At 41.1% G+C, this 26088-nt stretch overlaps 1 protein-coding gene across 5 annotated transcripts in view; it reads right to left on the bottom strand.

The window, feature by feature from the left end:
* The window catches only part of KCNAB1 (potassium voltage-gated channel subfamily A regulatory beta subunit 1), a 365135-nt gene that overhangs the window by 43986 nt on the left and 295061 nt on the right, over window positions 1-26088 (bottom strand). For 3 of the 5 annotated variants that reach the window (XM_008513588.2, XM_070582161.1, XM_008513589.2), the window contains exons 6-8: window positions 25443-25487; window positions 23619-23662; window positions 13369-13455 (exon numbers count right to left, since the gene is read on the bottom strand). In XM_008513588.2, coding sequence (XP_008511810.1) covers window positions 13369-13455; window positions 23619-23662; window positions 25443-25487 — 176 coding nt within the window. The remainder of the gene's footprint in view (window positions 1-13368; window positions 13456-23618; window positions 23663-25442; window positions 25488-26088) is intronic. The other 2 variants (XM_070582162.1, XM_070582163.1) reach the window with 1 other exon arrangement.

Raw genomic sequence — 26088 nt, 5'->3', positions numbered from 1 at the left:
CGACGATCTCAAACTCAAGATGACTGAACTGGACCTCCGAGCTTCCCCCACAAACCAGCTCCACCTGAGGTGTTCCTCATATCAGTTGATGGCAGTGCTGTCCTCTGGTGACTCAGACCTAAACCGTGGAGTCATTCTTCACTCCTCTCTTTCTGTTATACTGCGCCTAATCCATCAGGAACTTCTCCTGGCTCTACATTCAGTATTTACCCAAACTTGACCACTTCCACACTTCCACAGCTGGTGCCCTCACCCGCACTATCATCATCTCTCATCTAGATCGATACTATTATTTCTGAACATGGTTCTCTGCCCCACATCTGCCCCTTTATACTTTATTCTAATTCCAAGCCAGAAGGATCCTTTAGAAATGCAAGTCAAATCAGGTCATTTCTTTGTCCAAAATTCAGAGGGCCCCAAAAAAGCTGGCCCCTGTAGTCTCTCTAAGTCATCTCCTTCTCCATTCCTCCTTCCTTGCTCTTAGCAGCCACACTGGTGTCCTTGACATTCCTCCTACACCACAGGCTGCTCCCACGTCAGAACCTTTACACAATTTCTACCTCCAGCAACAGTCCCCTTATCTCCTTCCCAGTGACTCACTTCACCCCTTCAAGTCTTCGCTCAGCTCTTACCTTCTTGGTGACCAGTCGCTACTCCCCAAGCATTCCCATCCCATTACCCTGCTTGACGTTTTCTTTTTTCCACAACACTATCACCTTCTAATTTTCTACATAACTTAATTTTTATTGTTTTACTGTTTATTCCCTGTCTCTCCTGCTAGATTGAATGTGTCCTTCAGGAGTGGCGATCTTTGTCTATTTTGCTCTCTTGTATATTGCATGCATCGAGAGCAATGCCTAGTGTAAAGCAGGCACTCAATGCTATTAGTTGAATATGAATAAAAGAACGAGGCAGGTTTTGGATCGGAGTATTTTTACAATACCATGCTCTTCTCTGGGCCATCCTGAGCATTATAAGGTGATGTTTAAAATGCTTTCTGTAGGTTTTTAAAGAAAGGATCTTGCAAGATTTGCCCTGTGCTTGAGAAGAGAACAGGGAAATGGATTGCGGAAGCAAAATTTCCCCTTTTTTTCTTCCCCAATTTTTCTTTTGGTTTCCATATCTCCCTTTTTTTTTTTTTTGCTTCCCGTTAAATTTTACATGAATTCTGATGTCAGTTTGCTTTTTCTCTTGTCTCATGAGATAAAAACACTCATTTCTAGGTGGGAATTGGGTTTATTCCATTACCAAATATATTTCCAGTTTCCATGCCAATGATACAATACTTTCCTTCTTTCTCCAAGTAAGGGAGAATATTGGTAAGACTAACCTTTCTTTCCCTTTCTACTACTTCATTGTACCTATTCCTTCAATCCACTGGCCCTTAAAAAAAACTAATTTTCTTGTATAAGTAAATTCTCAGTTAACTGTACTAGGGTTTCAAAAAGTTAAGTCTAAAAGTATCTTTTTTTTTGAGGAAGATTAGCCCTGAGCTAATCCTTTTGGCTGAGGAAGACTGGCCCTGAGCTAACATCTGTGCCCATCTTCCTCTACTTTATATGTGGGACGCCTGCCACAGCATGGGTTGCCAAGAGGTGCCATATCCTCACCCCGGATCCGAACTGGCGAACCCTGGGCCGCCAAAGCGGAACGTGCAAACTTTAACCACTGCGCCACCGGGCTGGCCCCCTAAAAGTATCTTTTTAATTATTAATTTTCTGTGATTGGCTTCCCTGAGGCTAGTCACAAGAGGAGCTCATCTTTCAGAATTTAAAACAAATAAACAAAACTTAACATAGAGATACATTTAGAAAGGATGGGTAAATTCCCAATAACAGAGGCTGGGGTTTTACGTCTCATAAGCTTTTCCGGTATTGGAACAGTGGCAAACAATCACTCTTGAAGTAGAGGCGATGCTTTCAAAAGTCTTCAGATTCCTGGGGAGGGTTCGTGGGGAGATTAGTGGTGTGGTGTGAGGGATGGCTGTGTATAATGTATACAGTTTATACAGGTGGCCAAGTGCCTTATTTTGTAATTTGAGGAGACTTGAAGCTTAAGTACACAAGGTTTTCCTAAACTTCCAATTATATTGGACTTAATGATATTTTCTTATAAAGTAAACAAATTTATTTTCTGAAACTAATGGAAGAGAAATTTTTTTCATGTGTAATTTAAGTCAGATCAATATAAAATTAGATATTTAAACATATGTAACTAGTATGTGGAACAAGCATGTTTCATCATAATGTAATCACCACACAGCTTTATTTTTTTATCTCCTACGGGCCCTTTACATTTTCTGGGAACAAGTGTCCCTTGGCCCTGATGAAAACTCAGGCTGATATTCACAGTGCATCTTTATGGATAAGGATCACATGAGTGATCAACCTTAACATGACCAATAATGGGACACAGTGACCCTCCTGGGCCCTCTAAGGGACACATTGAGAAGGACACATCACTTGTGTCATCTTCTTGCCAAAAATGCTTGATCTTAATCTTATCATGAAAAAACAATCAGACAAATCAGCTGAGAGACATTCTCCACATCAACTGGCTTGGATTTTTAAAAAATGTCAATGTCATTAAAGAGAAAAAAAAAGCAAGAACTGTTTTAGACTTTTTTTTTTAAAGATTGGCACCTGAGCTAACAACTGTTGCCAATCTTTGTTTTTTTTTTTTTTTTTTGCTTTATCTCCCCAAATCCCCCCTGGTACATAGTTGTATATCTCAGTTTCAGGTCCTTCTAGTTGTGGCATGTGGGATGCCACCTCAACGTGGCCTGACGAGCAGTGACATGTCCGCACCTAGGATCGGAACCAGCGAAACCCTGGGCCGCCTGAAGCGGAGCGTGAGGCCACGGGGCCGAGCCCCTGTTTTAGATTTTTGAGATTGAAAGGCCATGACAGCTAAATGCAAGTACAATTCCTTTTTTTTAAAGATTGGTACCTGCTAACATCTGTTGCCAATCTTTCTTTTTTTTCTTCTCCACAAAGCCCCCTGTACATAGTTGCGTATTCTAGTTGTGAGTGCCTCTGGTTGTGCTGTGTGGGATGCCACCTCAGCATGGCCTGATGAGCGGTGCTACGTCTGCGCCCACGATCTGAACCCGTGAAACCCTGGGCCGCCAAAGTGGCATGCGAGGACTTAAGCACTCGCCCGCGGGGCCAGCCCCCTTCAAGTACAATTCTTAATTAAATCATGGGCCCACCTCCCTCTCATACAACAACAACAGCTAAATCCTGTAAAGGACATCTTAGGAAATTTGAATATGGTTTTGTATACTAGATAACAGTGGTGTAGCAAGGTTCAAGTTGTTGGGTGTGGTGATTGTGTTATGGTTTTATAGAAGAATGCCTTGTTCTCAGGAGACAGAAGAAAGTATTAAGAGGTGAAGTGTCACAATGAGAGAGAAAAACATAGAGGGAAAATACAGCACAATTTGGTAAATCTAGGTGAAGAGTATTGGGTGTTTACTTTTTCAACTTTTCTGTAGGTTTTTAAGAGACAAGGGACCAGCTGTTGCCCATTTCCTTTGCAAGTACAGAAATGGAGATTTGGCACCTCTCTTTGAAATTTCATTTCCATTGTGTCTTGGAGCCTGGTTGAGACTTCGATTATTATGTCTTATTAAGCATATATATTTGTAAAGGTGTAAACATATGTAGCAACAGTAACAACCTCAAAATATTTGTACAAGGCATTACCATTTATAAAGTTTCCACTTCTATTATCTTCATAGTTTTGGAAATAGCAAGGCAAGGTCATGTTTTTTATCCTTCCCATTTTCCAAATGAAAAACTGAGAAGCAGAAAGTCTGAGCAACTCAACCGAGTTCACACGCCTAAGACTAGCGTCCTCGTCCCTTGATGGCAGACCCTGTATTTTTTCACTGCCCATATTAAGCACCAGAAGGGGGTTAACAAAGCTGTTTACTCTCTCATTATTTCATTTTTTTACAGAAAGTAAGAGAGAGTCTTGAGGGTATTTGTTTATCCCACTGTCTGAGAATTCCAGATGAGCAATGACACAGGGGGCTCTGCTGGCCCCATTGAATCAGCACTCTGGGCAACCCTGAGGGAGATGCTGCTCGAATCCACAGCCCCACCTGCCTGGGCTGAGGCCTGGATAACGCTGGTCTCCAGTCCTACCCATGTCCCTGCAGATCAGCTGCGGCACAATGAGGAACTGACGGAGATGAATTCCCCGGAGACTGAGTCAACGTCCCCTCAGAATATGGAGGTAAATTTTGTCACAACTCCAGCTATCTTTCAGGGAGATGACAACCCACACAGAAGGAAGTTCACATGAGTCACAAACCCACAGCCCCAGAATACCAAGCAGCTGTGTTTCCACCTGACAGCTGGGGTGAGCAGAAGCTGTCTCCGTTTTCTCTCTCTCTCTTTTTTTCTTAACTAAAAACAACTTAAGGAAAAAAGAAAAAAACCAAAATCTTGCCTTTCTGAGCTTGATGAGGGCCACGAATTTGTGGCGAGGAGGTAAAATAGGCAGCCAGACACATGGTCCCCCTTATTTTCCCTTTTGTATCTTACTAATGAGAGGGGCTGCCTCTCTTCTGCCTTCACTGTTGACTGAAGATGTGAAGAAAGGAAAAAAAGGGGGAGGGGATAGAGGAAACAGCTACATGCAGCGAATAGAGGCGTATTCTTCCCAGAATCTTCCCTTCCAATCAGGACTTTACGGAACGAGGTTGGGAATCTCTGACTTCCAATGAAAGCACAAAATACAGCACCAGATGATTACAGGTTGTTATTGGGAAGACAGTTGAAAGTTCATCACGTGTTTTCTGTAGCCTTGGCAATCTGACCTTCTCAGTATGCTCTAGTAGAGGTAGTTTTTCTAAAGCTTCCGTTCTCTCTACGGAACCCAGCTGGAAAAAGAGAATTTGTGTACCAGGGGTCTGTTTCTGACAGCTGCATTTCACAGTGATCCAAATTCAGAACTTTGAGGCTTCTTTTAATTCTGGAAAAATTTTCAATGGCCCCAGAAGACGCTGCAAATCTGAGGCAGCATGTCAAGAACTAAGGGTGGTGAACTCTGTAATGCGCCTTTGTTGTGTTACTTAAGATTATTCAGTTCTGCTCAAGACAGTAAGAACAACAAACAAAGAAGGAGGATAAACGAAACTGGGTAGAGAAACAGTTTGTCAGACGTAGGCAGAATTCACAAAATGCACATGGTAAAACTAAGTGGGTTAGTAACTTCTGAGACGCGGTAGCCACAGACAAAGTAGAAAATGTGTGTGTGCTGAGCATAGGGAAGGACGGAAAGACATGACATTCACAATGCATCCTTTGCATACAACACAAACATGTGAGGTACACCAAATATACGTGGAACATATGAGGACTCAAATGAAATCTTAAATCAGCCACCCATTAGTGACTCCGATGTGGCCTCAAAAATCCTCTGCACAAGAAATGCAGAGTCCGTAGGTGTGCATCAGGCTACCTGGTGAGCTACAGCTAATGGCCAGGTGGATTTGTCCCTGAGACTTTCTAATGGAACAAAGGTACCATCGACCCGGGCACCTTCCATCTGCTGAGCCTCCTTGCTCAAACTTCTGTTCTGACCATTATGCCCAAACCATCACAGGGAAGGCCAATGTGGCGGAGGAGAGAATTGACCATAGGAACACTGTGTGCCCCAAGATTCAGGTCACTGTGTCCCTCTGCCTGCTCGTACTCTATTTGCTTTGTTTTAATTGCCCCATTTCTCCCCCCTTGCTTCTCACTATGCTTTTTACGTGATTCGATAGACCATGTGATTCCTGCATCTTATTTTGTTGTGTGAGCCTTTCTGTTTCAGGATCTCCTGGACCAGCTGGTGGTGGGCTTGGAGGCTACTGTCGCATCAAGGTCATTTCCCACAGAACAAATTGACAGCAGGACCAAGCAGACAATAACAATAAAAAAAAGATAAGTCTAACTGTTTGGATAATCTCTATGTACTAAGGAATATTCTAAGCATTTTGTCTATATTATCTCAGATAATAATAAAACCCTATAGAGTAGATATTATTACTTGCATTTTAAAGATAACGACACTGAGGACAAGAGAAGCTGAATAACTTGCTTAAAATCACACAGCTAGTAAGAAACAGAATGATGATTTGAATTAGGGTCTGTCTGATTCCAAAGTCATGCCATTCCTATTTTGGGGGAGACCAAGCTATTCCCCCCATATTCTTCTCAGTGAGACCTTCCTTGGGCACCCTATCTAAAATCTACCCCACATACTTCCTCTCGCCCTCCCAGGATTTACTTTTTTCTCCATAGTGTTATCACCATCTAATGCAACTTTCTTACTAACTTATCGTCTGTCTCCCCAACAAGGATGTAATTTCTATAAGGACAGCATGTTTGCCTGATTTATTAACTTCCGCTTCTCCCGGTTCCTAGAAAAGAGCTTGGCACAGAGTAGATATTCAGTGAATGTCAACTGAATGAAGGAGTGAATCCTATTATTGAGTTTTTTCTAGATACACTTTGGAAAATAAAATCACGGGCTCAAGATCATCTTTTGACTGAATAAATTAACCCTGAAAAATCTATGATTATATTGATTTTAAAGGGCATGGAGGATTTCAGAACAAATTCCAAGGAGAGAAAATGGGTTGGAAGAAAATTCCAGTGTCGGCTCTGTACCTTGATTCCTACACGGCCTCCCCGCGGACTCTGGTTGACCCTGCAGCCTGGCCACCTTCATCTGATTTTCATCACTTTATAATTTCAGGCCCTGGACTTGTCCTATGTTACCTCTGAGAAGAGATACAGAGAAAGGGGAGTCTTGTGTGTATGTGCATTATACAGGGCATTCTAGAAACAGGGCTTATGTTTGCCACCCCCTGCTGTGAGTGGGGTGCTCACCCACGTTGCTAACTCATTCAGAAGTCACTTTGTGTGTTACCTTCACTTGCAGGTGAGGATCCTGAGCCGCAGTGAGATAGTAACTTGCCCTAGCTCTACAGTCTAATAGGAACAAAGCGAGGATTTGAAGCTGCGTCCATCTATTGCCCCCGAGTCCACTTTGCAGAAATATTGTCCCAAAGAGAAGGAGGCCCACAATGAATAGAAACATGAGATTTTCTAAAAAGCCACGCCACAGACTGAAAGAATCTGAAGTGAACCCAACCATGCCCCAATGTTGTCCTCAGAATGGATGAAATGAATTTCTCTTATAATGACATCTCTTGCTGTTCTGTAAAGGACAAAGTGACTAGGTCTACAGTGACAGTAAAATTTTTGGTGAATTCACAGTTAAAATGGAAATAAAACTGATTTAGTAAAATTGGAACACAATTTTTTTTTCCATAGGCTTGGTAGAGTTTGGCTCATGTTCTTGGATGTGAAAATCATTTTTCCCAAATTAATTTCTTGAAAACTCAGCTGTCCCAGCCTTTCAAGCCGGGAGGTTAAATTGATCTGACAGACAGCAGAGGCCCTCAGGAGCATCCTGGCCAGAGTCATAAATGAAATACGTTAGATAATTTTAATTTGATATAGTAATCCTCAGGGGCAACTGAACTGCCGAAGAGTCATCTCTCCATTCACTTCTGCACGGTTAGCTATCAATCAGATTTCTGGAAAGAGATCCAGCATCTGGATGTTGCTGATGTTGCAGATGAGGAGAAATGGGTTGTAAGAGTGTCCTGGGGCTGTTTGCCAGGAACCTGTCCTTCTGAAATATGTTGAACCAGATCAGGTACCAGAATGTTCATAGATGCTAGGAAACCAAAATAAGTTTTCAAGTCGATAAAAATGAAGTTGGATCTATTTAACTTCAGAGCTTCATTCATTGAATCACTCAAACACTTGTTCACTCATTCATTCAATCATCCGTCCATCCATCCATTCACCCATTTATCTACCAACCCATCCACCCAATAAGTATTTATTGAGTACCTACAGTGTGTCTGGTGCTCTGCTAGATTGGAAATAAAGTTCATAGAACTGTGTGGTCAAATACAATAGCCACTAGTCACATGTGGTTATTGAGCACTTGAAATGTGACTATATCACAAGACGTGCTATAAGTGTGAAATACATAACAGATTTCAAAGACTTAGTAGGAATAAAAGAATGTAAAATGTCTCATTAATAATTTTTATATTGATTTCATGTTAAAATGATAATTTTTTAATATACTGTGTTAAAATATATTTTTACATTTAATTTCACTTGTTTCTTTTTACTTTTTTAAATGTAGCTAATAGAAAATTTAAAGTGCATATGTGGCTTGCATAGTATTTCTATTGGGCAGCACTGTCACAGATTTCTTGCAGAAGATTTTTTCCTGAGATTATGTTTTTGGGACAGATTGAGAGTGTCTTTCTAGGAAGATAATAAAATATAAAGGCAGGAGGGCTGATCCATCGTGGTTAGATGATAAGTCTAGGTTTGGGGTCATTACATTTTTGTCCCGAAAACTTTACTTTGGATGCTAAATATATAGATCCAGTGTTTCGGAATTGAAAAAACGTAGACAATTTGGGATGCTTTGATGTTTGCCACTTTCTGGTATTTCCTGAGCTGTCGCTGGATGTCCTAGGTTCCTGACTACCCATAGGTTCCTGCTTGCATAAGATCGCACTAAAAAGATGCTTAGAAAGAAGTAAAGACTTATGAAATGGATTGTTTGACATGATGCTCTTACAGGAATTAAGTGAAGCTAACTTTGATCTTGTCTCTCTTACTTGAAAATGTGATATCTGGGTTGTTTAATGTCTGCATTGACCTGCTAGCAGGAAAAAAATAAATAATTTGAGCTGTAATTAGGTTGGGAATAATAATGACTCAGGGAGTCTGCGAGATTAACTAGTTTTGGCCAAAAGCTTTAACTAAAAGTTAGAAGGCTCAATTCCAAGTGCTTTTTAAATTAAAATTAGTTAAATTTAAAAGTCATCATATTCTCAGATCAACAAATTAGCAGGCTTTCTTCTTTCATTTTAAAAAGCTATATAAATTAAAATGGGTCCCTTCTCTTTTCTGGTATTCGCAAGGGGTTCATTCATGGCCGCCTTTGACGCCCACAGTCGTGCTCCGTCGCTTCCTCCCTGGAGCACTCAGAAGAGCAGGGGTGGGGAAACTAGCCTGGCACTGGGGACACAGAAAACCAAACCCCAAAAGCTCCTAGTGCATATCCTCAGGCACACAACTGCTCTGTGTCTGTCCCCATCCAGCGTGGCTCATGTTGGAATGAACCGTCTCTTGTCTAATGAGCTTAAGAGAAGATTTTGTAATACATGGTGGGATTTATGGCAATGAAAGAATTAAGAATATGAGTATCAGAGAGCCCAAGGAACTGTCATGACTCTACTGGGAAGAACACAGCAGCATAAGAAAGGAGAAATAAGATGTGGGGCTGATTTTTTCTGAGATTGGAAAACATTCCACCAATGCCGGATATTATAGCAGAGACAGATGGCATGGCAGATGCTGTGAAAGAAAAATGACTTACTACTAGGTGAACCAGAAAAAATAAACAAGAAGGACAGAGGAAAAAGTACACAAGTTCCCCTCTGTTGTCAGGAACGTCTTCCGGTAGCTGTGAAACAGCTCATTGTATTCCACGGGGCTGCAGATTGCAAACGAAGTCTCTCCCCATTTCTCCACTGACTCACATTTAGAATTAGTAGCCATTCTTTTGAGAGGACTCACTTTTTGTCTATTGGTTTTCTAAGGAAGAAAGGAAGGTAACAATTAATGGGATATACGATGCCAATATTGTATGAAGAAGATGCTACTGCTAATCTTTTTCTGGCTCAACTGGTTGCTATATGATATGTAGAAACTAGATGAAACTCATCTTGGTTTATTTTAGAAATGTTCCCAATTAACATCCTTTCATAGTGCAAATCAAATAAATGGAGTTGGCATTTTAATAAACTTAAATCCAAGTTGTTTAAAATGTGTTTTAGAAACTGGGACAGGGCTCTCTCATTAGGTCTCCAGGGTTTAAAATAGATGCCTCAGCAAAATGATAAGTTTGCATGTGTTGTGGCTCCATGGAATTGACAGAAAATGGTTGAAACCAATAAAAATGATCTACAGATGCTAAGGGTCTATTATGAGATACCCAGGCACACACATCCAGCACAGTGCCAGCACATGTAGATTTAATATATGCAAATTCAGCAGTGTGCACTTGGCAACCCGATTGCATCACTTATATCAGACAGAAATGGATGCAATTGAGCCTAAAATTGCTACTGTTGAGTTACTGAAATAAGAAAAGTAAGTGCATGATGTTAAACATTTTCTGGCCGTTACAAAAAAAAAAAAGAAAAGAAAAGAGTGGCTAGGCAAGTATCTAGTGATGGTTTGTCACTATATTTGGAGAAGAAACTGAAGAATTAATTAAAAACTATAGAGTAACATTGATTAACAAAGAATTACTGCAGGATTTTCAAGGGTAACTTCGATTATACATAACATTTATTTTCTGTGTTGTTTTTAGGAACACAATAGCCCTCCTAAGGTGGACCTCATTGTACATGTACAACTTTTACTCACACACACACACATGAATTAATAAATCATTGAAAAAATGAATGTTAATAACAAGATGGATTCCAGAAGCAGTTTTGTTGTTCATGCCGTTGAGTCAGCTCCAACTCCTAGCGACCCTGTGCACAGCGGAGGGGGGCCTGCCCGATCTTTCTGCACCCTCCTCTCACCTTCTCTGCACTACATCAGACAACGCTCCACTGCTGTTAACAGAGTTTTTATGGCCAATCTTTTAGGAAGCGGGTGGCCAGGCTCTTCTTCCTAGTCTGTCTCTGTCTGGAAGCTCTGCTGAAACCTGTCCACCATGGGTGACCCTGCTGGGATTTGAAACACGGGTGGTAGAGCTTTCAGCATCATGGCGACATGCGGCCACCACAGTGTGACAACCCACAGAGGGGTGGTGTGGTTCTCTGACGAGGAAACGAATCCGGGCTGTGGCAGAGAGCGCGCCGAAACTTAACCACTAGACCACCAGGGCTAGAAATAGCTTAGACACCATTTTTTCAACTTTTAGAGGAGCAAAATGCACCCAAGGCCACCTGGCAATCCCTGTCTAGTCTTTGTTTTCTTCTTCTTTCCTACTTCTTCTCTGTATTGCCCAGGTCAGTGCTTTCCACTGTTAGAGTAAAGAAGGAAAGACTTAATGTAGAGAATGAGTTTCCAGAGACTGGGATCAAACTGGCATTTCCGTCGGCCCACCTTGCAACAAACGAGTATACCAGGTTTGAGGACACACATTTTCTGGAAGCCAGGGAGAAGTCACAGAGAAACTATTTCAATCTGGAACAAGTCCCACGTGAGGAATTGCCTGTGGTATGTCCCTGATAAGTCCTCCCAGAGGAGTAGGCTGAGAGCCTGATGGGCTGGCTCAGGGTGGATCTCCCCTTGGAGGGGTGGGCGGAGCAGCCTGCCTTCCAGCCCAAGGTGGTTGATTGCCGCAGAGCTATAAAATGCTGGGTCCATCAGTGGCGCAAATCCCTCTTGTCTGACACCCTTCACTAGCCTTCTGAACTTGGACAGGGACTCGTGTGCTTTGTGGAATTCTCTATAGGAAGCTCAGGGAAAATGTAAATGCTCTGATTCCAGCAGAGGCAGGACAATACTACAGTTACAAATTCTATTGGGCAACGATCTTTTTTTTTTAAACACTTTGAAGCTCCTTTCTAATAAATTTCAACACATAATCAGTGTTTATACAATAGACACCGTTATCTTATCAGTATCATGTAGTTTGGCTGCTAACTGAGAATTTCCTCCTTCTACACATATATAATGCAAATTATAATGTTTTCTGTTTGAGAGACTCCTACATTATATGCCTAAAATTAAAGATAGGGGTAGGATGGGCAAAATGGGCAAAAATTTTTTTTAAAAAAAGACTGAGAAATGCCAGATGTCCTTCTATCCTGTACATGTGTAATTGCAAAGGGCACTTCCACAAGGAGGAAGACAGTCACCAGGCTCTGAAAATGGGAGGCAATTCCTGACATTCTCAGCCCCCCCGAACAGTGCGTCATTTGATGCTTCAGCCCACTGGATAGCTTTAGTGCTCTGTTTGATACGTTATTGAGAATAGTGCGACATCACTTTACCTTTGTAATAAGCACTTCTTACACTAATGAAATGATGATTTGCTTTATCAAATGTCTATTCTTTGATAAAAATATTCATGTTTATATCATTTCTATGGATAATTTCTTATTATGAATTTCCAACACTGATATTGTATTGCTTTATAATAATCTTGCTCAGAAGCAAGAAAGCAGACAACTCTAGGATAAAATTAGATATATAACATATATTTTATAGAAGAAGACAACTGTCATGGAAAATAATTTTTTTGGTCAGAAATGCAACCTACAGAAAAATTCACATTTACTTCAATCATTTATAGCTTCTATAACCCTATAGCAAGAATAAACCTTTATAGAATCTGATTTATTACAAGATCCTGAACTACCTTTGAATCAACAAGGAAATATCTACCTACAGTGTAATTTTATGTCAATTATTCTAATTCTTTGAAAATTTGTAAATCCATGTCATATCATAAGCCTTACATAACCAGAATAGTCTTTTTCCCTCTTTTTCCCACATATCTTCATTCTCATTCACCTCAGGTGATAATCCATATGATTGTAAACCTCAATTAGCTAGAACATTCTTTTTAATTTGTCCCCTCAAACTATCTTCTTTCCCAATCATTTTAGGTAGGTTTCATAAAATAAGAACAAATTGAAGAAAATCTGGTTTTAGGAACACTCTGAAAATTTTCATGGGACGTGCTTAATCTATTGTCTTCAAACAGTTCCAACAGAAAGGGGATGAGATGTTGCAGCTCCTTGAGAATCAAAAACCAGATTGCAACAAAAAGTCTCACTTTGAAGCAGTCGCTCCTGTAAAACCTCTGCTCATGGTACCGCTTAGCACTTGTTACCACCATTTGGAAACTAATCAGACCTGGAGTCATTATAAAATAGGAAGACCCTCGGAAGACTTACTCCAAAATAATGACGGCTGGATTATAAACTCCCCTTCCAATTAGTTTTATTGTTTTAGTTGATGAAATCACAGAAGTGAAATGAACCTAGAAAGAGCGAGCGCTGTAACCGGCAGGAGTGGGGTCCCAGTGCCTGCACCTGCTCAAAAGTTAATGGAGATGCAGGATGCAGAGCTTGGAGCATGAATACTGAGGCTGAAGGACACGGACTAGAACGCTTTTTATTTTTCATATTAAATAAAATCAGTCTGAGTATCTTTCATTTCCTATGGGGAGTGGAACAGGCTGTCGAGCTAGGATCAATAACTGCAGAGTCTTTTATTAAATTCCGTCACTCACCTTCCATGGGGGTGTTACTGTCCGGGCGGTTTGCAAAGACTACATCCACATACTCAAGCTGCAGCCTCTGGAGGGAGCCCTTCAGGCCTGGGGACAGAAGCAGGAAAAACCCAAAAAGTCCCAAAATGAGCACTATTAGAAATAGTTGATGTTTAGTTTCCTTCAAGAATCTACTTTCTGGAAGCGGTAATAGGGCACATATGTCTGGCGATGGGTGGTAATTAGTCTTGGGTGGTGAACATGATGCAGTCCACACAGAAACTGAAATATAAGGACGTACACCTGAAAATTATAGAATATTATAAGCCAATGTTACCTCAATACAAAATAAACGTTTTAAATATATAAATATTAATATCTTTAGAAAAAAAGAATTTACTTAAAAAAAAGCGCACTGGGTTAGTTTCAAAAAGACATTGAATATAGTGATGTATTAATTGGTCCCTAGGACCTTTTAAAAATATATCAAAGGATGACTTTGTCCCCAACAAAGAAAAATCTTAGGATTTTCTCAGTGATGTTAGTACTCTCACCCCGCTGGGAAATACACACTTAGTCCTGACTTTCATGGTGACTCCTGTGTGGCAGTATCCAGAAGCAAAGTTTAGAATAAAAAGCAGCCTGAGAGTTTAACTTCTTTCTTCTTGAAAGATGCAACTTAACGTCACGTTTGAATTACTTAACGGGCTTATATTGGGGTGGGCATATTTATTGCACATCAAAAACATGAAAATGGTGTAAATCAGAAACAGATGACTGCTGACCCTCCTTAACGTGCACAGGGGTTTTTAATAAGATTTAAAAGATTCATTAGTGAAGGTTTGCTCAACATTTTACTAATTGGAACAAAGTTTGAAGAACCTTAAATACACTGAGCTCTACCATTATTCTCCATTCTTTGGGGAAGAAACAAAAACACTAGAAGCCATAGAGACTTAAGAGGGTAATATAAAGGAGAGAGTGAGAGCTTACCAAAAATCTGGAACCCAAAATCTGTGTTTCCGCCCTAATCATTTGGTCACATTCCCATGAATACCCAGAAAAAATTATTTAAATTTCAGTAAAATTAATACTTCCCTGAAATAGAATGCATTGTGTATAATATTATGCAACCCAAAAGGATGAGAGTGCTCAAGCACCATTTTCTCTCATTTCCGTGAGGCGCAGTATTTCCTTATCAGCCTGTTTAACTCCTCAGGAAGACTGGAGGTTTTTCTCTTTTTACTATAGGCATAAAGTCAATTGCATGTTAAATGAGGCTCTTATAAATTTAAATTTGGCTCATTTAAATTTGATTTTTCAAGCTGGTTTATCGGCCAGCCACAATTACTTTTCTGACAGCAAATATTTTTCATTCGTTGAGAAGGAATTGTCCGTGACGGTAGCTTGTTCCAAGAAGCATTGATGAAGAGAGGAGGGCAGACAGGTGGCGTAAGCTCCACTGCCTGTCTTGAAGACCTGTGGTGACTCTCAGGCGGGGGGATTACCAACTATCTCAAGGGGCAGCTTGAAGTTAAATTGACCTTAAAAAGCACTATGATATGAGCCAGTGTTTGGAAGAATTGTCTGTAGGGAGGAGGTAAGGGGAGGACAAGGTAAGCAAGCACACAAATAACAGGGGAGCACGAGGTGTGAACGGTTGGAAATCTGTCCTCTAGCATGTGGTGTGCCCCCCCTGGGGTTATCTGACCGTAGTTCTCTAATCCGCAGTGGAGAGAACAGTACTTACTACCTTCAGAATCACTGTTCCAGAGGGCAAATGAAACCAGTTGTCAAGCACTTTGTAAGTACAGTAGTCTATAGAAATTTGGTAATTACAGCAGTGTATTCACATCTGGAAAGGCTCAGAATGAGAGGTGCCACAGACGAAACACCAAAGATTTTCACGGGACCTCCTGGTTTTGGAGGGAGGCATTTAATGACAGTTCTGGCCCATGTCTGGCACTGGAAACAAGTGTCCTCCTTTCTGATCATGAGCCCCCTACTCTGTGTCTCTTCTAAATAGCTCACAGGGCCTGAGAGTAACTAGGAGAAGAAGCTACACTCATGCAGCCCTGTTGTCATGCTGTGTGATCAGTCACGACTAAAGTCATTTGCTCTTCCATGCCACGAGCAGGTGCTGATCCTGCAACTGCTGCGCCCTGGCGATATGAAGATGCATGGCCTCGGCATTTATCCCCAAGGAGCAAACAGTGCAGACTGAGAGCATCTATCGGCAAGGACTTGATGCAAATGTGGGTCTCATTGTATTCAGTCATTCCTCACCTCTCAATTCTTTCTCTCAAAAGCTTTTTCTCTGGATAATTTAGGCTGAGATTCAAGTTTATTCATGTGAGAATATAAGAAATGATGTGTGGTGTGACATCAGAGACCCACCTGGTCAACTCCAAATGAAGCGGAGTAGAAGGAGATTGTGCCCAGAGACACTATCCACTTACTTTGAAAATCTTCATCACATAAAGTCTTATAATCCATGGGATGAATTTTGGATTTTACTCTACGTGAGATGGGAAAACATTGCTGGGGGGCTAGGAGGTAATGAAATGGGAGTCATGCAGCGGAAATGATATTATCAGATTTCTATTTTGAATGGATCACTCTGCCTGTCGAGAACGACCTGTAGGGGCAGGAGTGAAAGCCGGGAGACCCCTGAGGAGCTTACCCCAGCAGATCAAGCTTGGACCAAGTTTGTGAGAACTGTTCAAATTTGGGACAGTTTGTGTAAGTAGAAACAAGAGGACTTGCTGGTGTGTGGCATATAGAGTGTGGAGGTAGAGGAATAAAGGATGACTCAGAGTTTTGGCCTGAGAAGTGAAGTGACTGTTAGTAAGATGGGAAGTCAAGGGAAAAGCAGATTGGTGGTGGTGGTGGTAGTGATGTTGGTGGTGGTGGGAGCCATGATGAGTCTGAATGGCACATCAGTCAACCACAAGGAGCTCTTGGCAGCTGGGTGGACCAGCCTGGTATTTAGAGGAGAGGTCCACACACAGGGTTTGGGATATAGGGCGCTCATTTTGGCTGGCCTGAATGACCTTTCCCATGTCTCTTAGCCTCTTTAGGCCTTAGTTTGCTCATCTGTCCAAAGACAAAATGGAGCTAGATAATTATTCTGCTTTGATCTTTCATGTGACTGCAAGCCAAGTCAGATAGTCCTGTCTTTCCCTATTTGGATGCTTTAATCTTGTAGAAATAGCCACATCATAGCGACATAAAGACGCATTCAAGGAATGTCTCCTTGACAGCCATTTAGGGTTTATCTCCAATAATCTAATAGTCATGTTCTATCTCCACTTAGCAAACATTTGTTGAACACTGGCTTGGGGCCGAGTATTGTTTTAAGTTTAAATTGATGTGCAAAAATGCATTAACCTTGGCTCCAGAGGGGCATCCGTCAGCTAGTCACACCTAAGGAGGTGAGCGCTCCAGTGCAGTGAGCGCACTGCTTTTGACTTTAGCCTGTCCCTCTGCGCTAACCTGAGTCTGAGGGAGTGAATGCGGAAGCAGGAGAATGCTCCCTGCCCCTGAGGAGCTGTCCAGAATTTAGCTGCAATTCCTCAAAAGTCCACGGATAATAAATCATATTGTGTAATGAAAATAGCTTTCCAGTGCCTACAGTAAAAAAGAGATCTAAGTTGATTTTCCTTTTAGGTTCTGAAGTTTAATAGGAACTGTACTGTTCATAAGGTGAACCTTAATTCGGTTTAAGCCATCTGAAGGCATCACAGGGGTCTAAGGAGTGTGCCCGCGTTGGGCGTTAGGCAGCCTGGCGGGGCTGGGGGTGGGCCAGGTGTTGAGCGCGCAGGTGTGACTGTGTACAAAGGGAGCGCAGTAGTTTGGAGATTCTGCAGGTGTTCTAGTCACACACGCCGTGCCACCGTCTTTCACACCTGCCGCACGTTTGCTGTCCTATCTAGCCTGAAAAAAATGCTGCCTTAAATAATATACACTGTTTCCCTGTATAGTTTTCCAGCTTCTTCTCAACAGACCTCTCAGTTATGATTTCAGACACACCTGCTCCTGTTTGTAAAGACCACACTGTGTCAGTAATACGCGTGGCTGCCCCTCCCTCTACGCAACCTGGCTCCCGGGGGTGGGCGACTTCAGCTCACTGGGAATGTGGGGCACCAGGCAGGAGATTGCGGTTAAGAAAGTAACTCTTTGTTAAGAATCCTTTTGTTAAGAAATTTACTCTTTAATTGGAAAATCTTACATCTTTTTTTCCAAAGTTTAGATAGTAGGGTTTAACATTTGCCATTCATTAAAAAGGTTCAAGCCGGGCTCTCTCAGATTATTTTCCTTGCCTACTCCTAAAACGGTGACAGTGGGTTTCTGTTTTGAGTCACATGACAAAACTGTCATTTTCCTGAAAGGCAAATATAGACTCAGACATGGCTTTTGCCTCTAAAAGCATGCAAACAATTTACTTATTCTTACAATTTGACTTCCCAAACTATTTCTATTCCTTCATGTTAAATGAAATTTGAGCCGCTAAATTTTAATATTAGCACAAATTTGGGCTTAACGAATGTTTGTGGAATGGCTGACTGAATAAATAGACGTTCAGAGCCTGAAGGGAGCTTGGGATTCTAAACAGATATAATAAGCCTGTTAGTGAAATTTCTACCCCCTCCTCGAGAATCTAAGGAGAACATTTTTTCTAACTGGATGTGAATAAAGGAGTTTGGGCTCATTGAAAAGGTCTTTCATATGAGTTCTTTTCAAAACTGCCTTATGCAAAAGTCAAGCCCATTTTACACTCTGTAAATTGACTCAGGTGGCCAAGGTCGCCCAGCACGCCAGGGGCCTGAACGCTACGTGAATTGGACTTTTGTCCTATCCTTCAACAGCAATGCTCAAGGTAAATGTGCATATGAATCTCCAAAGTTGGATAAGGTCACCTTCATCACAGAACAAGTACCAATGAAACCGAAGGATAATGATTTATAAACCTCTTCAAACTTTCTTTTGGGTCTAGAAATCTCATGTCTCTGCATTTCTGCAAAATTCACTCAATTCTCTAATTTCAGCCATCTTGGAAATATCCTTTGAGCTGACTCTCTTGCATTCATAAGCACTTGTCTTTGGCTGATATTATGAACTGCAAAATAACACCAATAATAACAACATAACAATAATTGATCCCCATTCTTCTTCGATCTCAAAAGTTTGAAATTTTGTGATAAAATTTGAATCTGGGTCAGCTTGAATTTCAACTGAACTGGTTTATCCATCCAGAGAGGTTAGCTCCTAAGAGAATTCCTGACTTATTTAAAGTGGGAGAGAATTTAAGATATTTCTATTAAGCTGTGTGAGGCTTGAAGAAAACTGATTTAAGAAAGAGAGAGAATTCTGAAATCATGCATATACACTGGTAAATATTAAAGCCGTGGAGATTCGGTGAGAAGCATAGTAGCATGCTTTCGCCATTTGTTTTCTCTTAGATTTTCTATTTCTTTGTTGATTGCCAGTGTGAACCATTTCCAAGCCACTTTGTAAATCAATTAGATTAAAAAGAAAAGAAAAGAAACACAAGAACTTTCCAGGCAGCACACTGCTGCCCTGTCTGTTCAGGCTGGTACTACAGGCCGACGTGGATTAGTTCTTACTGACAAACTCCGCGGTAGGACACAGTCATGGGGGCAAACGCTGGAGCAGGGACGGGAAGAGCTTTGAGCGGCAGGTTGGGTTTGACTTCACAGTGTCCAACGGGACACTAAGGCCTGGGGGACTGTTGTCTGGGTGAGGAATTTGGAAGCATTCTCTTGTGCTGGAATATGGTCACTCATGGCAGCCTCAGAACATCACTTATATCGTAAAGGCTGTCCTCACCCAAAGAATGAAGACTAGCAGTTGCATTAATAAGAGTAACGATGATGGGCCCGGTCCCGTGGCCAAGCGGTTAAGTTCACGTGCTCTGCTTTGGCGGCCCAGGGTTTCGCTGGTGCGGATCCTGGGCATGGACATGGCACCGCTCATCTGGCCACGTTGAGGCAGCATCCCATGTGCTACAACTAGAAGGACCCACACCTGAAATACACAACTATGTATTGGGGAGATTCAGGGAGAAAAAGCAGAAAAAAAAAAAAGATTGGCGACAGTTGTTAGCTCAGATGCCAATCTTAAAAAAAAAAATAACGATGAAAATGACATTTACTGAGTGCTTATTATGTGACAGACATTGTGCTCAATGTGAATTACCTAGTTTCAGTCTCTGTAGAGTAACCTGGTGAGGGGGGAATATTTACAGCCTATTTTGTGGTTGCCGAGATGGAGGCTGAGTGACGGGAAGTAACTTATGAAAAGTCACAGAGGTGGAACCTGAACTAAGGTCTGTCTGATTTCAAAGCCCAAATGCCTACAAATATATTAAAAATCAGTTAATGATGAATACTAAAGTCATACAGAGACTTTGGAAACAATTGAATTATATAATTATTACTGTTAAAAGTGTATATATATATATATATATGTATATTGCAAGATCTGGCTACAAAGGTCTCCTTTTTCTTTTAACCTCTGCTGAGAGAAATTTTATTTTGTTCATTTGTATCAGTCCCACTTGCTGATCCTTATAATCAAACACGGACTCCCCAGGTTTGAACAGAGGGGAGCTCTGGGACATGAATCTGAAAGCAGTATCTTGTCCACCTCGCTGACTTGTATCTTTCTGCTGAGAGCCCCTCACTTCCATTATCATTGCCACTATTCACTCTTTAAAACTGTGATCCAATAAGGAAAAGATAAACCTTCACTCTATTAGCCTTCAGCACAACGAGCTATGTTGGCATTTTTAAAAATTGCTAATGATTCTAGGATAGATAAACAAGAGGAAAATAGGAACAGCAGGAAAACTATTTTCCTAAGACTAGGCTGTGATCCTACAGAAACTTCCTTCTAGCCATTATGGAGGTCTGATACATTTTCACCTGTTTCTAACATGGCTTCGAGCCCTCTCTGATTCTTTCCTATTTCCATGAGACACAAAGTCTCCACTTTAAGTTAAATGATTGAATACTGGAACTATTTTTTTCCAGTGCAAGTCTAAGATATTTCCAAGTAGTAGGTCGATAAAAATCACCAACTTCCAAACTGGGATGAGTGTCCTAAATTCAACATTATCTTTCAGATTAGGTTCATGGGGAGAAAAAAAGTTCACAATGAAATGACAGCCTGGGAGAAAATATTTGCAAAACACGACAAAAAGTGAACATCATTAATATACAAGGAGCTCCTGCAAATTAAGAAGACCAAGATAAACAACTCAGAAAAAAAAAATAGCTGAAGAATGTGAGTAAATTCCCAGAAAAAGAAGCACAAAGTTACGAAAAGAAGCCTAAATATCAGATTGGTATATTCTTTTTAGAAAATAATTTTGTGTTAAAATATGCCTTATTCTTTGACCTAACAATGCCACTTCTGGTTCTAACACATTTACATAAGGATCATCATTTGTATAATTCTTTATAATACTAAAACCTGGAAATATCCCATAAGTCGTGTGTGTGTGTGTGTGTGTGTGTCTAAAATGTATTTTTGTTTTTTTAAAGATTGGCACCTGAGCTAACAACTGTTGCCAATCTTCTTTTTTTTTCTGCTTTTTTTCTCCCCAGATCCCCTCAGTATATAGTTGTATATTTTAGTTGTGGGTCCTTCTAGCTGTGGCATGTGTGACGCCGCCTCAATGTGGCCTGATGAGTGGTGCCATGTCCGTGCCCAGGATTGGCACCAGTGAAACCCTGGGCCACCAAAGTGGAGCATGCCAACTTAACCACTTGGCCACGGGGCCGGCCCCTAAAACGCATTTTAATTGAGAAAAAAAAACAAAGTTTGGGCTAATATATATAGCTTGATTCCATTGGTGTGATACGGGTTTTGGATTTATAAGTAAGTGTGCAGAGGAAGCTTGATGAGTTATTGCACCCACGGGGAAAGTTAGGGGGGCGTGCACCAGACCGGCACACTGTGGCAGGAGAGGAAGCGAGCGAAGGGAGGACTTGCTTCTTTATCTATTTTTATTCTTAAAGTGCTGGGATTAGAATACTATGAGATAAGAGAAAACACATATATTGGTCTCTGCCCCTGGCTCCTGCCACAGAACTCCTGAAACCTTTGTAGTTTCCTAAGTGACAATAGCACTAGGAGCATCTTTTGTTCTAAAATTTAGTCTTTAACCCCGGTTTTGACACTGGGCTTCTGAAGCCCTGTTAAGTTCCTGGGTGACAGGAGTGCCTTTAGTTCTAATAAGGTGCCTCTGGGTGGTCTAATGGAGGGAGGCTTGTTACCGGAAAGACCAAGCCATGATGAGAAGCTTGGAAATTTCAGCCCTGTCCCCCCTCCATTCTCCAGAGACGGAGAAAGGGCTGGAAAGGGAGTTAATGATGGATCATACCTATGTGACGAAGCCTCCATAAAAATCTCAATAGTGCGGGGTTTGGAGAGCTCCCAGGTGGGTGAACACATCCACATACTGAGATGGTCATGCACCCCAACTTCATGAGGACAGAAGCTCCTGTGCGGGGGACCCTTCCAGACCTTAGCCTTATGAATCTCTTCATCTGGCTGTTCGTCTGTAACCTTTATCATATCGTTTAATAAACTGGTAAACTCAGCATTTCCCTGAGTGCTAGAGTGAGCCACTCTAGCAAATTAACAGAACCGAAGGAGGGGGTGGTGGGAACCTCTGATTCGTAGTTAAGTCAAACAGAAGTTGTGGGTAACCTGGGGATCTACTGCTTCATATTGATAGCTGAAGTGATGGGGACAGTCTTGTGGGGCTGAGCCCTCCAACCTGTGGGATCCGGTGCTATCGCCAGGTAGACAGTGTCAGAATTGAGTCAAATTTAGGGTGCTCAGCTGGTGTCCTGGAGAATTGCCTGGTGTGGAGAAAAACACCTGTACATTTGGTGAGCAGAAGTGTCAGAAGTGAAGTGTGCTGTGTGAGGAGTAAAGACACAGGAGGGAAGACAACTGGGGGTCTTTCTTTATACCAGCACATTTTATGTCTTTGGTGACTTTGGTATTTCCTAAAAGAAATTAGTTTTAAAAAGGAGAAAATCATCTGTCTCACTGATTAATCATTCATCTAAAGATATGAAAATCTTAAATTTTTATGAAATAATTCAGGAGCTAGTATAAAGATGTTGGAAATATATGGCAGGCCCTTTTATCATTTTTCCTTTATTGCAAAAGGTATGAGTATAAAATTTTATAATATGTAGACGAGCAAGAAATAAATAAAAATCCCGTACAGTTCTCATAATCCTCACAGTGAAGTAAAGCGGGAGTGCTCCGCCATGTAGTGGTTCTTGCTGGCTGTTTTATTTCCTGTTTATTTCTAAGCTATTCAAAGTTCTGAGTACCATGAAAAAGCAATGGCCTTGTGAATCAATTACCCAGTGGTAATTTTCTACAAGTTGTTTTCTATTCATACATACTGTTTTTTAAAAAGTGGAGTAGTGTTAACATATGTCCACACAAAAACTTGCATACGAATGTTCATAGCAACATTAATCATAATAGTCAAAAAGTGAGAACAACTCAAGTGTACTTCAGCTGATGAATGGATAAACAAACTGTGATCCATGCTTACAGTGGAATTTTATTTGGCAATAAAAAGGAATGAAGCGCTGATACGTCTTACAATGTGGATGGACATTATTATGCTAAGTGAAAGAAGCCAGTCACAAAGTATCACATATTGTATGATCTCCTTTATAGAAACTATCTAGAATTGGCAAATCTGTAGAGACAGAAGTAGATTAGCGGTTGCCTGGTGCTGCAGGAGAGGGTAAGGAGGGGATGGGAAGTGACTACTAGTGGTACAAGATTTCTTTTGGGGATGATGAAAATGTTTTCAAGTTAAATTATGGGAATGATTGCACAACTCTGTGAGTATACTCAGAACCAATGACTTGTACACTCTGAATGGGTAAACTTGTATGGTTTATAAATTATATCTCAAAAAAGCTCTTAAAAAGTCTTATGGGAGTGCTTTATTAACGTTAGCATAGCTGTAAATGAGAAGAGTTCTAGAAAATTTGCCCTTTTTCTTTCTTTTTGGGTTCCCATCCTCCCTTCTATATCACTACACTCCCCACACTTAACCCCAGGAAGAAACGTGGTTGATTGTGGTTCTTTTGATAGAGAATTTTTTTTGCCTCAAATGTGTTTTGAACCTATTTGATTGACACCTTTCTTGAATCAGCAGCCCACAAATGCAAATAAAATGGGAGCAGCGCAGCGGTACTCACCTTCAATAATATGTTTTCTTGACAACCCTCTTTCCGTTTCAGCTCTAACAAGAAAAAGAAGCAAATGACTTTGAGTGGGGGTGTGCTTTTTTCTTTAATCACTGTTTCAAAAGTACAGAGGAATAATCATTCTAGATTGAATTGCTAATTTTATACCCTGTTCTCGGCAAATTCTGCACTGCTGCAGGCTGAGGGGAGAGGGCTGGGGGGCAGCACACTGAGCCCCCTTTCTTTGGAGACCCCAGGAGACGAATTAACCATGACTGTCATCACACCACGTTCATAACAACTCAGCCACACACACCCTGTCCCTATGTAATTCGACACATGGCTCAACCTTCCCACTTTGTTCTTAACTGGTTCCAAAAAAAAAGGCTTGCCATAAGTTTATGGGCCGAGGCTGCTGATTGCATTAGCTTTCCTAGGAAGGAAGCATATTTGAAAGTGCCTTTTGACATTCAAAGGAAATTTAAGAAAGATTTTCTTTTAAAATGTGATGAACCAAGTCTTCCTTAAATCAGCATCCTAAAAAGACAAATCTTTAACCAAAAGATTTAAAAATCTTTTGCCTTCCCGGTCCATTCTCAAGCTCTGGGCCATTAGAAAGAAATACGGTCTTTGAGTTTTAAAGTATCGATGAAACGTTCCTTCAACGTGAATACCATTGGCAGTCTCTTTAAAACATAGTAGTTTACCATTTGCCTTTGGAGATTTTCCACCTTTTATAACTAGTACTCTACTACGTACTGGTTCTTGCAGATTCTCTTATTTCCTGTTTATTTTTAAATTCTAGGTAAGGTTTTAAGTACCATTGCAAAAGCACCAAGCAACGGCACCGCGATCAGAGCACAGACAATGTAATCGACATTGCTCATAGGTGCCGTGTCGCTTGATTTTTATATAGACTGCAAGAGGAAGAAAAATCTAAATTCCATCTTTCTGTCTTCATAGTCACGAAAAACAGCAATAAAATATGAGTGTGTGTGTGTGTTTACACATACCCATTTTGACTAGAAGATTCCTAAAGAATCAGCCTCTGCCTACAGTTTTGTTTTTAATGATTCCCTATCGATTATAGGAGGTAAATAAGGTTTTGTTTGTTTGTTTTAGCTTTTTGTTTAGATTCTATGGAAATTTTGAGATTTCCATGAAAAAGTATATGGAATAGCTTTCTGTTTTCTTACATGTTTGTCAAAAAGGCGAGACTTCCAAGTCCTGCTGAATAATGTGAGTACCGGGTCAAACACCGGTAGGCCAGCAGAAGCCAATGCATTCTGTGGAATTTGTTCTGCACCCACAACAGAGCGAGGACTTCTCTTTCACTGGCCTGACAGCGAGGGGCACAGGCACTTCCTGTTATTCTCCGGTGAGACGGTCCTTTGATCAGCACGCCCAGAGCCCTCTGCAGAAATGATCAGACTTACAGGTGGGGCCAGGCAGGATATTTTTATCTTCACGCTCCGTAGAAGCTGCTGAGTTTTGGCAGATTTGAGTAGCTTTTCTTTTGTGATGCTATGTGCTTATTTTCTTTTCCTGAAATTTGAACTCTATTTTGAAATAGTTCTAAGTATGAGGTTGACATTTGGAAATCTCCGAGAATCACTTAGTAACAAGTGACCACATGCTCTGCACTAAATTTCTTTGGGGGCATCTTGCTAAAATGGAATCCTACGCTAATTGCTATTTCCTTCAAGTGAGAAAAAGTAATTTCTCTCCAAACCAATTAATTGTAGTACTTTGGATGTAAAATAGTTGCCTAAAAGGATAAAATTACGGAACGACTGTTTCCTGTCAAGTAGGGAAGATGAAAGGTATTTAACTTACTTTCCACCCCAGTAGAGTTTGGTGGTTATGACCAGGCTGGACCTCCTGTATGTTAAAGACACAAACACACACAGAGAAATATTAAATAAATTGCCAGTTATTGCACTAAGTTATACTATTATTATTACAGCACCAGAAGGAATATATTGTACCTTACATTTAAAAACATCAGTAAAGAGATAAATTTGTGAACTCATCTCACTGAAACGTAAGGACAAAGGGCAGCCGGTGAGTGGGGACTTGCAGTCAGAGCCCAGAAGAAGGTTGAAGGGAAGTGTTGACCTGGAGGGCTGGCGGAGGAGGAGGGCTTTGCCCCCCTGACTGGGGGGTGGCAGAACAAAGGTGATGGTAGGCATGGCGGGTCAGAAATGGTAAACGAGAGGCGCAAGTGAGAGGACTCAAAGCATGGATTGCTTTAGTGGCTCAAATTAACAGCCAGCAACTCACTCTTACCTAGCATCCGACACAACCTTGATTGAGGGTGAACTTTCCTGGGGGTAAGCCCACCCTCTGCCAAGGACCATGGCCCTAGCACTCTGAGTTATCACCCTTTCCAACCATCACACTCATAGGCAGGAACTGACTACATGGAAATATGAATGATGAAGTCAATTACAATAGTCAAAGTAGAAACAAAATTTCCTTG

Source organism: Equus przewalskii, chromosome 18, assembly GCF_037783145.1.
Source record: "Equus przewalskii isolate Varuska chromosome 18, EquPr2, whole genome shotgun sequence".
Classification (NCBI taxonomy): domain Eukaryota; kingdom Metazoa; phylum Chordata; class Mammalia; order Perissodactyla; family Equidae; genus Equus; species Equus przewalskii.
This window is presented reverse-complemented; position numbering and strand designations above follow the sequence as displayed.